The 16,698-nt window shown below is 47.0% G+C and overlaps 1 protein-coding gene across 8 annotated transcripts in view; it reads right to left on the bottom strand.

Moving 5' to 3' along the window:
- The window catches only part of LOC141052002 (cytochrome P450 2B11-like), a 133,923-nt gene that overhangs the window by 18,253 nt on the left and 98,972 nt on the right, over positions 1-16,698 (bottom strand). For all 8 annotated transcript variants that reach the window (XM_073549173.1, XM_073549168.1, XM_073549167.1 and 5 more), the window contains one exon: positions 1,574-1,750. In XM_073549173.1, coding sequence (XP_073405274.1) covers positions 1,574-1,750 — 177 coding nt within the window. The remainder of the gene's footprint in view (positions 1-1,573; positions 1,751-16,698) is intronic.

Here is a 16,698-nt window from a genome sequence, read left to right as displayed (position 1 = left end):
GAATGGAAGCCTATTGGGCGCCGGATCCATCGCTGTCCAACAAATGACGGAATCCGTCGCTGGATTCTGTTTTTTTAACTGCGCATGCACCGACACTGTGTGCCTGTATGGTGTGTGCGGGCTATGTGTGTGTGCGTGTGTGGTGGGGCTGTGCGGAGGTCTGTGCGGGGGTATGAGGGGCTGTGTGGGGGTCTGTGTGGGGGTATGCGGGGGTCTGTGCAAGGATATGCGGTCACCGGAGTTCACCTGTCACTTTGCGGCACTACAGCGTGAGAATTTTCTCACGCTATAGTGCTGTAAAGCGAGAGGCTTATCTCCGATGACTCACTGCTGGAGGGTTATCTCCAGTCAGTGTGTCATCGGAGGCCAATAGAGCGGTCACATTTGCTGATGTGACAGCTCTATAGGGGAGATTGTTGTGAGACAATCGTTATTAATGGGATTACGTCGGACAGGGAGTATATTGTTGGTTTGTTTTTTTTATTTTTTTATGCAGGTGGTCGATGGCTTCGACTGGATAGGCGTCAAATAAAAATGTTGAAAAAATGTGTCGTGTTTCATTAAAATACTTTATTCTTATGTGTGTGGCTTTTTAATCCTTTATTAATATAAGATTAATAATGGATAGGCATCTTATAGCAAGGTGACATTAACCCCTTATTACCCCCATATGCCACCACTACACGGCAGTGGAAAGAGAGGGACTAAGTGCCAGGTGGCTTCGGGCTGGTATTTGTAGCCAGGGGGCAATATCCATAGCCCCTTCCTAGGGTATGAATATTAGCCCGCAGCTGTCTGTGTAGCCTTTCTGGCTATAAAATATAGGAGGACCCCACATCATCTTTTTGGGGGTCACCCTATTTTAATAGCCAGTAAATGCTATGCAGACACCTGCGGGCTAATATTCATAGCCTGTGAAGGTGCCATGGGTATTACCCCCTTCCCAGGCTACAAATATTGGCCTCCGGCCATCGGCTTTCCCCGTCTGGCGCTGAAAATTGTGCGGGAGCCCGCGCCATTTCTTTTTCTGTTTTTTTTTTTAATAAAAAATATTGATCATTAATAAACATCGGCCTTGCTCTTATTTTTCTATCTATATCTATCCATAGATATATGAAAAGATAGATATATCTATGTAGTCTATCTATCCCATATCTATCTATCTATCTATCTGTCTGTGGGCGTTTTTTAAGAACAGATCAGTCAAAAAGCGTAAGAAACGGATGCGATGGTTCCGTTTTTTGACGGATCCGGCTCCGTTTAAAAAACGGATCCGTCGCATCAGTTTTTCACAATCTGCGACAGGTCACCGTCGAGCCAACGGATTGTGACTGATGGCAAAAAACTGATATGTGAAAAAGCCCTAAGACAAGGTGTATGAAAAGAGTGAATGGGACAATAATATAGTAACTGAGGTGGGTAAGAGCAATACTCTAGCCTTCCTCAAAAATGCAGGATTGGTCTGGTGTTTGATATTAATACAGAGGTCTAAACAGATTTTTATAAGCCGCTTGCATTTTTTTGCAGTGATCGGCTGAGAGAGTCCTGTACATGTGGCTTCTTTGATATTTACCTTTTCCATTCTAATGAGAAAGACATCAACATAACTCCGGGGGTTACTCTCATCCAGATTTTTTTTGTTCAGTTCAACTCTTTTTTTCAGAAACTGAATGAGTTTGTTGAGACTGATAAAGATCTTCTGGTGTTCCCCAGGAATATATCGCATGACCCTGTGAAACATCTCATATAACTAAAATTAAGAAAAGAAATGTGCAGTTAGAGCAAAATCCTAATTAAGACATCGCCAGATGCAGTAAGCAAAGGAGAACATGACTTTGGGAGGGGTGGACCTTTAACTCCTGCAGGTTTGTTTGTATAGCTGTGTAGACGTTACTTAAGCAAGAGTGATATTGCTTTAAGAGTAAAGCCCCCGTCACACATATCGATCTTGCCAGCGAGATCGCTGCTGAGTCACAAGTTTTGTAGATGTAGGCCTCATACACATCCTATAAAAATCATGAAGGAGGGCATCATACACACCCTGGAAAAATTAAGAGCAAGGGTTGCATGATGACCATCAAAATATCATGAGCGCAGGCTGCCTGATGATCCTCTAAAAATTTTGAGTGAGGGAAGCCTGTTGACTTGCTAAAATTTATGAGGGAGGGCAGCATAATGACCCTCTAAAAATTTTGAATAAGGGCCGCCTTTTTATCCTTTAAAAATTGTGAGCGAGGGCCGCATGATGACCCTCTAAAAATTTGGCGTGAGGGCTGTATGATGACCCTGTTAATATGGTGGAGATGGAGGAGGAGGAGGACAAGAAAAAGAAGAAACCATAAACTGGATATCTGTTTTTGGGTGGGAATGAGCACACCAGAAAAAAAAGAAACATTTTATTTGGCTTTATGTTCTGTTTCAATTTGTGAGGTTGAAAAGTCCAGGCCTTATTCATTTAAGAGTTAAGAGTCCCTTGCTGCACTAAAAACTTGCTTTGACAAAACGCTAGCAGCAGGACAGGCCAGCATCTCCAAGGCGTAGAGGGACAGTTCATGCCACATGTCCAGCTTGGATACCCAATAGTTGTACGGCACAGAGGAATCACATTGGAAGCCGGTATAGTTGGCTAGGTACTACTTCACCATCTTTCCCTCCTTGCCAGACTACCTCACGCATCAGGATCTTGGCATTGGAAGGGTCTCACGAGCTGTCTCAGACCTCTGATAGTGTTCCCCTGCCACTGTTGCACCTGGTGTGTGTCTCCCTTGTCTCTCCTCCATGGTTGCCAAGGAACTATGAGCTCTATTGCCAGCGTTGTCAGATGGGAATTTTTGTACTATAGCCTTCTGGTATTGCAGCATTTTACTAGCCTTCTCCACTGCAGGAAGGAGAGATGGAAAGTTTTTCCTGTAGCATGGGTCGTGAAGGGTTAACAACTAGTATTCAGTGTTGACCAAAATGTGTTGGGGTTAGGGGAAAGGCAGCGGAACATAAAGTCATCCATGTGTCCCAGACTCCCAACAGGCAAGACTTCCCTGTCTCCACCTTGAAGATGACTCTCCATCTCCTCCTTTTCCTCCTCTTCAGCTCATCAACACTGAACTGACGTGATGAAGCTGGTGTAGCACAGGAAACAAACTCCTGTTCTTCCTCCTCCTTAGCCTTCTCCTCTTCACTATCACCAGGGCCGGTTTTAGGAAAAGTGGGGCCCTAGGCAAAGTTTAAAATGGGGCTCCAAATGCTAACATATTGCACATCACACAGAAGCATTTCGGTTGTAGTTACATGCACTGAGTTCAGGATGCTAAATGATTGTGATTGACAATATTGAAGTCATTCAACACTTGTTTCCCGGCCTCTTTCCACCGTCTGAGAAAGAATGATGGGAACAGAACAATCACTAAGTGATCACCATACAGTATCATGTTATCAGCAGCACATCTACAGTTTACACCCCATAGTCCTCCATATAATATAATGTCCCCCATAGTCCTCCATATTATATAATACACTCCCTATAATCCTCCATATTGTATAATACACTCCCTATAGTCCTCCATATTGAATAATACACTCCCTATAGTCCTTCATATAATATAATGTGCCCCATAGTCCTCCATATAGTATAATACACTCCTCAGTCCTACATATAGTATAATACACTCCCCGTAGTCCTCCATATATTAAAATACACTGCTCAGCCCTCCATATAGTATAATACACTCCTCATAGTGCTCCATTTAGTACAATGCACCGCCATAGTCATCCATGTAGTACAATTCACTTCCCATAGTATAATGCACCCCATAGTTCTTCATATAATGTATTCCCCATAGACCTCGATACAGTATAATGCAGCCCACATATAGTATAATACAGCCACCCCACAGAGTATAATGCAGCCCTGCCGTACAATATAATGTAACCCCCAAAGAATATAATGCAGCCCCCCTCTTATAGTATAATGCAGCCACCCTTTAGAGCATAATGCAGCTACCCCACAGAGTATAATGCAGCCACTCCACAGAATATAATGTAAACCCCCATAGAATATAATGCAGCCCCTCCATAGAATATATGGCAACCCCCTCAGTATAATGCAGCCCCTCCATTGAATACAATGTAGCCCTCCTCATATAGTATAATGCAGTCCCCATAGAACATAATGTAGCCCCCTATAAAGTATAATAAAGCCCCCACACAATATAATCTAGCCCCTCATAGAATACAATGTAGCCTCCTCATATAGAATAGTGTAGCCCCCTCATAGAGTATGATGCAATCACCCCTCATAGAATATAATAAATAAATTACAGCCCCCCATAAAATATAATGAAGCCCCAAATAGAATATAATACAGCCTACCTCCCCATAGAATATAATGTCATCCCCATATTATATAATACAGCCACCCCCATAGAATATAACGTAAAATGTACCCCCCTTGGTATATAACACAGCCGCATAGTATATAGCCCAGCCCCACATGGTATATAGCCCAGCCCCACATGGCATGTAGCCCACCATGGTATATAGCACAGCCCACCATGGTATATAGCACAGTACCACACGGTATATATCACAACACCAGACCTTATATAGCACAACACCACACTGTATATAGCACAGCCCCACATGGTATATAGCACAGCCCCACATGGTATATAGCACAGTACCACATGGTATATAGCACAGTACCACATGGTATATAGCACAGCCCACCATGGTATATAGCACAGTACCACACAGTATAAAGCACAGCACCACACAGTATATAGAACAGCACCACACAGTACATAGCACAGCCCCACATGGTATATAACCCAGCACCACATGGTATATAGCCCAGCATGGTATATAGCCCAGCACCACATGGTATATAGCCCGGCATGGTATATAACCCAGCATAGTATACAGCCCAGCATGGAATATAGCTCAGCACCACATGGTTTATAGCCCAGCATGGTATATAGCCCAGCACCACATGGTATATAGCCCAGCATGGTATATAGCCCAGCACCACATGGTATATAGCCCAGCATAGTATATAGCCCAGCATGATATATAGCCTAGCACCACATGGTATATAGCCCAGCACCACATGGCATATAGTCCAGTATGGTATATAGCCAGCCACCCCCCCCGAATGGCGCCACAGTCAAGTACTCGCACTGATATATTTAAAAAAAAAAAAAAAAAAACACTCCTCACCTTCTCCTCATGTCCACGCTGCTCCTGTCTCCTGCTCTGCCTGGTACACAGTGAGTTCATGATGACATCATCACACACCCACTGTGTCAGAGGCAGAGCAGGGAATGATGGGAGAGGGAGCGTCAGCTGACGCTCTCTCCTCCATCATTGCTTTGAACTGTACAGTTCAATGCGGTGGTGGCGGGGGGAGTCGGCGCGCCCCCTGCCTCACAGGGGTCCCATAGCGGCTGCGTGATGTGCCGCTAGCTAGGAGCCCCTGGGAGAGCAGGGGCCCTAGGCAGCTGCCTGGTCTGCCACCCCTAATGCCGACCCTGACTATCACCTAATCTGTGCAGAAAATAAGATGAGGCTGGACTGGGGAGCATCACCCTGTGTACTTTTTTACTCCATCTCCAATTGGTACACATGCAAAGCTTCTTTTTTAATTATGAGCAGCGAGTGTATGAGTAGACACAGAAGTGTCCGGTGATGCTTATTATGGCGTCATCACCACTCATTATTTTGGTTGATTCCTCAAAGTTTTGTAGAACATCACAGATTTGTTATATGCAAAGGCAAATCGGAATACCAACGGGCATGTTGAAGCTGATATTCAGCTACTGCCCTTTGCTGCTCTCAAAGCCTTTCCAAAATGTGTAATGTGGAGTTCCAGTGTGTGCTCAAGTCGCCCACCAGTAGATGCGCTGGCACTTGCAAGTACTCCTGCAGCACTGTCAGAATGGCGGCAGCTGTAGCTGACTTATGAAAATGGGCACACATGCAGCATCCCTTCACAAGTAGCGTAGGCAAATCTGGGTAGGTTTTCCGAAACTGCCGAAGCACTAAGTTGAGCATTTTGGCCAGGCTTGGTACATGTGCAAGCTTGTCAAGCTTTAGAGCCGCCACCAGGTTAAAGCCTTTATCACACATGACCATGCCTGATTGTAGGTACAGCAACAAGAGCCACAGATATGCCAGGTCTGCAATACAACACATCAAATAGCTGACAACCTCATGGTGAAATAACGTAGAATACTGTGTAACCTGCATGCGGCATGGTACATGGGGAGAGACCTAATTACATTATATACACATTTTTGTTTATTGCTGCATAGATCTTGTGGATGAGCATGTTTGCTGTGCTCCCCCAGCAGGCAGTTTCACCTGCCCTATGGCCTCGGCCTCAACATGCAGCATCAGCAGCAAGTCCACTTCCCGGTCCCTAACTGCACGCCTTGCGCATTTTAAATTACTTGCGCATTTTAAATTAGGTATATAATATATGCCTGTGTAGGGAAGGTGACCTGACGGATAGACTGACTGGTCAGGTTTCATAGGGGTTTGCACTTGTCAGGCAGGATGTCAGTTATGACAGAAGGGAAAACAGCTAGGAAAGTGTACGTGACGTGCAGTACCTGGAATTGACATTAGAGGGCAGGGAGGAGTGTGAGCATAGGACTTGACATCAGCTTAGGGCTAAGAAACCGTTGGTCATGGGGGCGGAGTGATAGGGAACCGGGAAAGCTATAAATTTGACAGGAGGGTTCCAGAAGATTCCAGTCCCCAGGGGGAGCTCAAGTGACGAGGAGACTGTGACAGTTGCTGCACTGTGAGGAAAAACTTAACCAGGGGACTGAGGAGAAAGGAAGTCAGGGGGGTGGTCCTGACATGAAGTACCGCAGTACAGACGAGGCCCCGGGGAAACACATACCGAGTTGAAGATGATACCTGACCAGAAAAATTACTGTTGGTGTACGGGCCTAAGGCGGCCACAGTGACCGAGCTGACAGGAGCGTCGTTAAGCGAAAAAGGATGGTACGTGTATTTACGTCCCTGGTGATAAGTACGGTGTGTGTGTAACGGGGCCTGGACACGGAGGGCCGTGAAGAGAATTTGCGGTGTATCGTGAGGGCCGTCAGTCGGACGGCGGCAAATAAACTTGGACCTGTTGCACCTGAAATCTGCCTCCATCTTTTGTCTGAGCGTCACTGCGTGGTATACAGAGGGACCACCCCCCCCAGCCCGGCCTACCTACCCTAAACCTGCAAACATTCCGGTATTAGTAGGGAATAGAAAATATGTAACCCTTGAAAAAGAATTTCGTTTTAAGGTTGCAACAGCAGTAAACCTAAAGAAGGATTCTAAGGCAATAAACCCAGCCTATATATCTCTAATCCAAAACTGTTCTTCCCCCACCGCCTATCCCTTTACTGAATGCAGGTTACAGCAGTTTTACTAGAGAAAGGACGATATGTACTGTAGCCCTGAAAAAGACTTTTGTTTTAATGGAGCAGCGACAATATACAAGTACTGTAATAGCAATTAAACACTGCCCATATGCCTGCTCTAATCTAAACTCTCCTTCCTAGGTCAGCTGTCCCCGAACTTCTTCCAGAGGACAGTGTGCCGAGCATCGCGTCACTGGGTATAAGACCCGATTTTGAGATGCAGCCTGCCAGTCAGAGTAATGCCAGTAGTCAACATGGCTCTGAGATTACCATATATGGCAAGCAATCCCCGCATGTTGATTGGCTTTCTAAGGCTAGTTTCACACTAGCATTTCTGCCGTCTCCACACGGCTGCTGATAAGCCCTGCCCCCTGCCGCGCCCCCTCCTGACATCAGCGCCTATTATCGCACATGGCCGCATGCGATCTGCGTACCCTATCTTTAATTTACGGTGCGCAGACCATGCGCTGACCGTGCGCTAGTAGGATTTTTGAGTGCGCTGCCCACTCTTGAAGGTGCGCCGAGCGTGCCAAAATGCAACATGCTGCATTCGGCGCACCTACAAAAGTGCGCAGCACACTCAAAAATCCTAGCGCATGGTCAGTGCACGGTCTGTGCACCCTATATTAAAGATAGGGTGCGCAGATCGCATGTGGCCATGTGCGATAATAGGCGGTGATGTCAGGAGGGGGCACGGCAGGGGCGGGGCTTATCGGCGGCCGTGCGCAGACGGCAGAAATGCTAGTGTGAAACTAGCCTAACAGGCTCAACACATGCTCAATCGAGTTAGTAGCATACCCAAACATCCTGATGCTCAATCATGTATTGAGCGCTGGCCAGCACGCTTGCTCATAACTAGTTGTATTGAAAATATGCCTGTCTATAGGACCCTAGTTTCCATGCAACTTGAGAATTCTGAGGTATGGACTTTATTTAAATCAACCAACCTCTGTTTCTTTAAAAGTGTCGTCAAGACAATACAGTAATCTAGTGCATCAAAAGGAAAAGCAACATGCCTAATCTAGGGGCCCTTGAGTCTGTAGAAGCAGGTAGGGGTAAAGTAATCAAGTGCATTAAAACAAATGTCAATATGCCGTTCCCATGTGCCCTTGAGTTGGTGGGCGCAACTAAGGGTTAATGTCACCAAGTGCACTAAAAAGCACTGTAAGCTATACGTTTAGTCTGGGTGCCCTTGATTCGTTGGGAGCTGCTAAGGGTAAAGGCCCTGTCACACTAAACGATGCACCAGTGATCCCGACAACAATAAGACCTTGTCAGGATCGCTGGTGCCTCGCTACATGATAGCTGGTGAGCTGCCAAACAGGCAGCTTCACCAGCAATCAGCACCAGCGAGGACGCTGGTATCTAAGGTAAATATCGGGTAACTATTCGAGTGCGTCACTTAGTTACCCGCTGTGTATCTTGAATACCAGCGTGCTCGCGAGAGCACGCAGGTATCCAAGATACACAGCGGGTAACTAAGTGACCCGCATGCTTAGTTACCTGATATTTACCTTAGATACCAGCTCCCAGCATGTGCTTACAGCGCTGGAAGCTTGCTGATCGTTGGTCTCCCGCTGCCACACGCAGCAATGCATGCTGGCCAGCGGGAGACCAACGATCAAAACATGGCCCAGGACATTGCTGCATGATCAGCGATACCCGGCGGGGGGGCAGTCGCTGATACGTGTCACACACAACGATATCGCTGGCAATCTCGCTGTGTGTGACGGGGCCTTAAGGGTCCAAAAAATAATTGACATTAGAGTGGCAGGGTTATTAATAATGCCTTGGTACACTTTTTTGTAGGTTTATTTTAATTACTATGTCCAAATATTATAAATATTATCTAATAGGTATTAATATTTAGCTGTTAAGTACTCTATAATATATTTCTCTACATACAGTGTATATTCATCACTTTTCGATTAGAAGTTAGCAGGTTTAAGAAATCACTGCAAAGTGTTTATAAAATAATAAATAAATCGAATAAATAACATTTCATAGAATCATAGAATCATAGAATGGTAGAGTTGGAAGGGACCTCCTGGGCCATCTGGTCCAAACCCCTGCTCAAAGCAGGATTCGCTAAATCATCCCAGTCAGATGTCTGTCCAGCCTCTGTTTGAAGACTTCCATTGAAGGAGAACTCACCACTTCTTGTGGCAGCTTGTTCCACTCATTGATCACTCTGTCAAAAAGTTTTTTCTAATATCTAATCTGTGTCTCCTCCCATTCAGTTTCATCCCATTGCTTCTAGTCTTTCCTTGTGCAAATGAGAATAAAGTTGATCCTTCTACAATGTGACAGCCCTTTAGATATTTGTAGACAGCTATTAAGTCTCCTCTCAGTCTTCTCTTTTGCAAACTAAACAATCCAAAATCCTGCAACCTTTCCTCATAAGACAGGGTTTGCAGACCGGTCACCATTCTGGTCGCTCTTTTCTGAACTTGCTCCAGTTTGTTGATGTCTTTTTTAAAATTTTGGCCAGTGCAAAATAGTGGCTTTCTAGAACCAAAAACTGTGAATTGATAAGAGCTAGTTACAATTAGTAATGGGTGAGCACTAAAATGCTCGGGTGCTCATTGCTCGGGTCGAGCAAATTGGAATACTCGGGTACTCAACCCGAACAACGAGCCCAATGTAAGTTAATGGGAAAACCGAGTATTTTTACCGTGACCCCCCCATCCCGGGGGTCCTTTAAAAGTCTAAAAACTTCTCAAAATGAGGGAAACAGTGCTCAAACATCATGGTCACCGCTGTGACCAATGTTGTCAGAGTGTGACGAGACTTTTACAGGCGCACACTAAAACATACAAAAACGAAACCAAAAATGGATTTTACAGGGAAATATGTTAAGGAACATCCTTTCCAGGGTAATGATTTTTATATAAGGCAAAATGAATTACCCAAAACAATAATATTTCTCCACCACTTGGGCTATGTTCACATGTAGCGTGTGTTTTTCAACTTTACCATTGCTTTCAACCAAGACAAATGCATTCACTGGGAAATGTCACTTTAACAGTTAACCTTATTTGGCCATGTGGTGTGTGACACATCATCAGACACATCCCATTTCATTTATGAACGAGGTACTCTGAAAGTCACAAAGACTATTTTTATAGGGCCAACAGTTGGCCCTCGCTATTCTTAGAGAGCCATCAGCCGACTTTGCTTTGTTGTTCCCATTATTAAACATTGGGTCCCTTATACTGTTATTGCATATGCAGTGAGTGGCAGGGCAGCCCACAATTTGGACACACCCCAACAACCCATTGAACAGATGTCATGGATGACCACATGCAATCAAAATTTCCAAGTATTCATTTGGTACTCTCATACTGTTTGCTTATGCATTGAATGCAAGGCCTGCCCTGCAACAAAGTTACACACACCCCAATAAACCTTTGAACACACGTATTTGATGGCCACAGGAAAACCAAGTTCACATTATTCATTTGATACTCCCATACTGTTTGCTTATGCTTTGAATGCAAGGCCTGCCCTGCACCAAAGCTGCACGCACCCCAATAAGCCTTTGAACGCACGTACTGGATGGCCACAGGAAAACCAAGTTCACATTATTCATTAGGTACTCCCATACTGTTTGCTTATGCATTGAATGCAAGGGCTGCCATGTAGAGTTGAGCGAAATGGGTCGAAAAAATTCAAAAGTCGCCGACTTTTGGCAAAGTCGGGTTTCATGAAACGAAACCCGACCCCAGGATGAGGTTGGCCACGAGGTCGGCGACTTACGCGCCAAAGTCGCGTTTCAAAAGTTTGTTTTGCGCTCTTTTTCAGCCAATCAGGATCCACGGACACTGTGGGCAACGTGATGACCTAGGCACGGGTCACCACCATCTTTCAGAAGGGCATGCAAGTGATTGGCTTGCTTTGGTGGGCGTCACAGGGGGTATAAAAGGGCGTGCACGCCGACCGCCATCTTACTTCTGCCGATCTTAGTATAGGGAGAGGTTGCTGCTGATTCTGTAGGGAGAGCGTTAGGCAGGGAAGAAGACAAAAAAACTGCTTCTGCTGCTAGCGATTTGGCCTTCACAACACACAAGTCACTGTGTGTGCAGTGCAAGGGGAGGCTATATTGTGGTGTATCAGTGGTGTTGGTTGTTGGGCTGCCTTTTAAGGCTTCCTGACACGCTGGCATTGCTGTTTACCCACTGCTCCGCAAACTGCTTTTTTAAAAGCAATCCAATCTCCCTTATTTTCTAGTCACTTTTGTCACAGCTGTGCCATCGAGCCTGTCACATAGCGCTCAGATATCAGTGGGCCTCACACAATCCACAAGTGTCCAAAAGTGTGCGCAGAGATTCAAAATCTCCATTATCCTCTCGTCACTTTGGTCACAGGCAGCTGTGCCATCGAGCGTGTCACATAGCGCTCAGATATCAGTGGGCCTCACACAATCCTCAAGTGTCCAGTGTCCAAAAGTGTGCGCAGAGATTCAAAATCTCCATTATCCTCTCGTCACTTTGGTCACAGGCAGCTGTGCCATCGAGCCTGTCACATAGCGCTCAGATATCAGTGGGCCTCACACAATCCACAAGTGTCCAGTGTCCAAAAGTGTGCGCAGAGATTCAAAATCTCCATTATCCTCTCGTCACTTTGGTCACAGGCAGCTGTGCCATCGAGCCTGTCACATAGCGCTCAGATATCAATGGGCCTCACACAATCCACAAGTGTCCAGTGTCCAAAAGTGTGCGCAGAGATTCAAAATCTCCATTATCCTCTCGTCACTTTGGTCACAGGCAGCTGTGCCATCGAGCGTGTCACATAGCGCTCAGATATCAGTGGGCCTCACACAATCCACAAGTGTCCAGTGTCCAAAAGTGTGCGCAGAGATTCAAAATCTCCATTATCCTCTCGTCACTTTGGTCACAGGCAGCTGTGCCATCGAGCGTGTCACATAGCGCTCAGATATCAGTGGGCCTCACACAATCCACAAGTGTCCAGTGTCCAAAAGTGTGCGCAGAGATTCAAAATCTCCATTATCCTCTCGTCACTTTGGTCACAGGCAGCTGTGCCATCGAGCCTGTCACATAGCGCTCAGATATCAATGGGCCTCACACAATCCACAAGTGTCCAGTGTCCAAAAGTGTGCGCAGAGATTCAAAATCTCCATTATCCTCTCGTCACTTTGGTCACAGGCAGCTGTGCCATCGAGCGTGTCACATAGCGCTCAGATATCAGTGGGCCTCACACAATCCACAAGTGTCCAGTGTCCAAAAGTGTGCGCAGAGATTCAAAATCTCCATTATCCTCTCGTCACTTTGGTCACAGGCAGCTGTGCCATCGAGCGTGTCACATAGCGCTCAGATATCAGTGGGCCTCACACAATCCACAAGTGTCCAGTGTCCAAAAGTGTGCGCAGAGATTCAAAATCTCCATTATCCTCTCGTCACTTTGGTCACAGGCAGCTGTGCCATCGAGCCTGTCACATAGCGCTCAGATATCAGTGGACCTCACACAATCCACAAGTGTCCAGTGTCCAAAAGTGTGCGCAGAGATTCAAAATCTCCATTATCCTCTCGCCACTTTGGTCACAGGCAGCTGTGCCATCGAGCGTGTCACATAGCGCTCAGATATCAGTGGGCCTCACACAATCCACAAGTGTCCAGTGTCCAAAAGTGTGCGCAGAGATTCAAAATCTCCATTATCCTCTCGTCACTTTGGTCACAGGCAGCTGTGCCATCGAGCCTGTCACATAGCGCTCAGATATCAGTGGGCCTCACACAATCCACAAGTGTCCAGTGTCCAAAAGTGTGCGCAGAGATTCAAAATCTCCATTATCCTCTCGTCACTTTGATCACAGGCAGCTGTGCCATCGAGCCTGTCACATAGCGCTCAGATATCAGTGGGCCTCACACAATCCACAAGTGTCCACTGTCCACAAGTGTGTGCAGAAATTCTAAATCTCCCCTGTCCTATAGACACCTTGTACCTTGTTTTACATTACTATATAGTTTGTTGGATTTTGTCTACATTTCTACCAAAAATGAGGAAAGCTGGTGGAAGAGGCCGTGGAATTGGGCGGGGGTTGGCAGCTGGTAATGATGGTGTTGGTGGTGGATCTGATGGTAGTGGCAAGAGCAAAATAGGACCGAATGCAGGAGGTGCTGACCCTGCGTCATCGTCTGGCTACATAAGGCCTCGAACGCTTAGTTTTCTAGGAGTTGGCAAACCGCTTTTAAAGGCAGAGCATCAGGAAAAAGTTTTGTCTTACATTGCTGACTCAGCCTCCAGCTCTATCGCCTCCTCTTCTTCAGTTGTAAAAAGTAAAAGCACTGAGTCGTCATTGGAGGCTCATGTTCATGAACCACACCTTTCCTTGTGTCCTTCACCCCAACCAAGATTGAAGGATGACGCAGGCCATACTACTGATTACTCCATGGAGCTGTTTTAACATACCATGCCTGGATTATCAAGTGAAATGGTGAATTACCCAGGCCAAGATGAATCTGACATGGAGTGCACTGATGCACAGCCGCTGATGGATGATTCTGCTGGTACATTCACTCAGAGCACTACATTGTCCTCGCAGTGTACAGAGCCAGATTTTGACCCTGATGAGACTCAGGTGCCCCTTCCCGCACACTATACCACCATACACGGTGACACAGAGAAAGGTGCACATGACATAGAAGAGGAGGTGATGGATGACCCAGTTGTTGACCCAGATTGGCATCCATTGGGGGAAGAGGGTGCTGCTTCCAATAGCTCAGATGAGGAGCATCCACAGCAGACATCGACATCGCAACAGCTGTTATCTGGCAGGCCCGGAGCACTCCAAAGACAGGTTCCAAACATCAAAATAGTTGCTGGACAGCTTGTCCAGAGGGTCAAAAGATCACAGCGTGCTAGGCCGCAAAATGTCTGCCAAAGTAGGAAGAGTGCAGTGTGGCACTTTTTTGAACAAAATCCTCATGATCAGGCCAAGGTTATCTGTAAGAAGTGCGCAAAGACCTTTAGCCGAGGGAAAAATCTGAAAAATTTGAATACCAGTTGCATGCTTAGACATTTAACCAGCATGCACTTGCAAGCGTGGACACAACACCAAACCTCAAGTGCCACATGTGCAACTGATCACAACGAAGGTAGTCAGCAACGCTACATTGTTTCCCCCACTGTAAGCCCACCGGTTAGCACAGCAGCAAATGTTGAGGTGTCGTTGCAAGACCACAGCAGTCAGGGAATCCCACTGTTATATCAACGAAAGACTGATTCTAGGCCATCAGAAAGAACAACAACTCCATCACCATCATCAACCCTCTCTCAGTCCGCCCTGTCCACCGCTACTTCCACCATATGCAGGTAGCAAGTCCAGCTCACCCTCCCAGACACTATGAGTAGGTCAAGAAAGTACTCAGTCTCTCATCCGTGTACACTGGGTTTGAACGCCCACATTGCCAAACTAATCTCGTTTGAGATGATGCCCTTTCGGTTGGTGGAAAGCACAGCTTTCCGCGAACTCATGGCCTATGCAGTACCACGCTATGACCTACCCAGTCGCCACTTCTCTCGCAAAGCCATCCCAGCCCTCCACCATCATGTGAAAGACCGCATTGTCCATGCACTCAAGCAGTCAGTGAGCGGAAAGGTGCACCTCACAACTGATGCATGGTCCAGTCGGCATGGCCAGGGCCGTTACGTGTCCATCACTGCGCACTGGGTTAATGTGGTGGATGCAGGGTCCACAGGGGACAGCGGTGGTGGGACAGTGCTGCCTAGCCCACGGTATAGGAAACAGTTGGCTGTAGGCGTTCGACCCTCCTCCTCCTCCTCCTCCAGAAGCGAAAGCTCGTCCACAGAGCGCAGTCGTACGAGCACTCCATCTGCAGCTGCCACTGTTGCACACGATGTGTCCCCCTATCGAGCAGCTAGTGGAAAGCGTCAGCAGGCTGTGTTGCAGATGATGTGTTTGGGCAACAGACACACCGCCGAGGTGCTGGCCCAGTACTTGAAGCGACAAACTGAGTCATGGCTGGGCAGTGTACATCTTGAGGCAGGCAAGGTAGTTAGTGATAACGGCCGTAATTTTGTGGCAGCCATAGCCCTTTCAAAACTCAGCCACATACCTTGCTTGGCTCACACCTTGAACCTGGTGGTGCAGTGCTTCCTCAAAAATTATCCGGAGTTAACAGCCCTGCTCCAGAAGGTGCGAAGACTGTGCGCGCACATCCACCGGTCGCCTGTACACTCCGTTCGTATGCAGAAGCTGCAGCGATTGCTCCACCTTCCCAACCACCGCCTCATTATCGACATTGCAACAAGGTGGAACTCCACCCTGCACATGGTGGAGCGGCTGTGCGAGCAGAGACAGGCCATAATGCATTTGTGGGAGGATACACGGCCAGGCACTTTGAGAGCAGACATGGAGTTGACAGGCGTGCAGTGGTCGAAGCTGAAAGACCTTTGTAAAGTCCTTCAGTGTTTTGAGGAATGCACACGGCTGGTAAGCGCAGACGATGCCATCCTAAGCATGAGCATCCCACTTATGCGTCTGCTCATGCAAACTTTGACGCACCTTAAGGAGCAGGCGTCTGCAGCCAATGTTGATGAGGAGGAAGAGGAGGAGGGAATCCTTGATGACATTCAGCCATTGTCTGCTCAGGGACCTCTCCTGGACGAGGTGGAGGAAGAAGAGGAGGAGGAGGAGGATGATGGGGATGATTACTTAGGGGAGGAGGATGCATCTCGTGGGGCAAGTGAAAATGTTGGCGTGGCAAGGTCTGGTACAGGGTTTGTGTGTGACTGGAGGGATGTGGATTTGCCAGAAAGTGCTCCTCCACCCAGCACTCGCAGTGCATCATTGACACCGGGAACATTGGCCCACATGTCAGATTATGCCTTGCGGATCCTAAAAAGGGACCCCTGCATTGCCAAAATGATGAACGATGACGACTACTGGTTGGCCAGCATCCTGGATCCACGCTATAAAGGCAAATTACAAAACATCATGCCACAGGAGAACCTTGACCTAATATTGGCTAATAAACAAGCAACTCTGGTAAATTGGTTGCTTGAGGCATTCCCAGCACACAGCAGCGGTGATGGTTCTCACACGAACCGTACGGGCCGGGGGCAGCTTGGCAGAGGTGTTCGTGGTGCACACAGCAGAAGTGACGTTGGAGACAGGGGTTTCATGACAATGTTGTGGACTGATTTTTCAAATACCGCTCACACAACTGGTAATACTGCAAAGATGGAAAGTGACAGGAGACAGCAGTTGTCAACTATGGTTACAAACTACTTTTCCTCCCAT

This window comes from Dendrobates tinctorius, unplaced genomic scaffold, assembly GCF_039654945.1.
Source record: "Dendrobates tinctorius isolate UK_male_01 unplaced genomic scaffold, ASM3965494v1 ptg000158l, whole genome shotgun sequence".
Lineage (NCBI taxonomy): Eukaryota > Metazoa > Chordata > Amphibia > Anura > Dendrobatidae > Dendrobates > Dendrobates tinctorius.
This window is presented reverse-complemented; position numbering and strand designations above follow the sequence as displayed.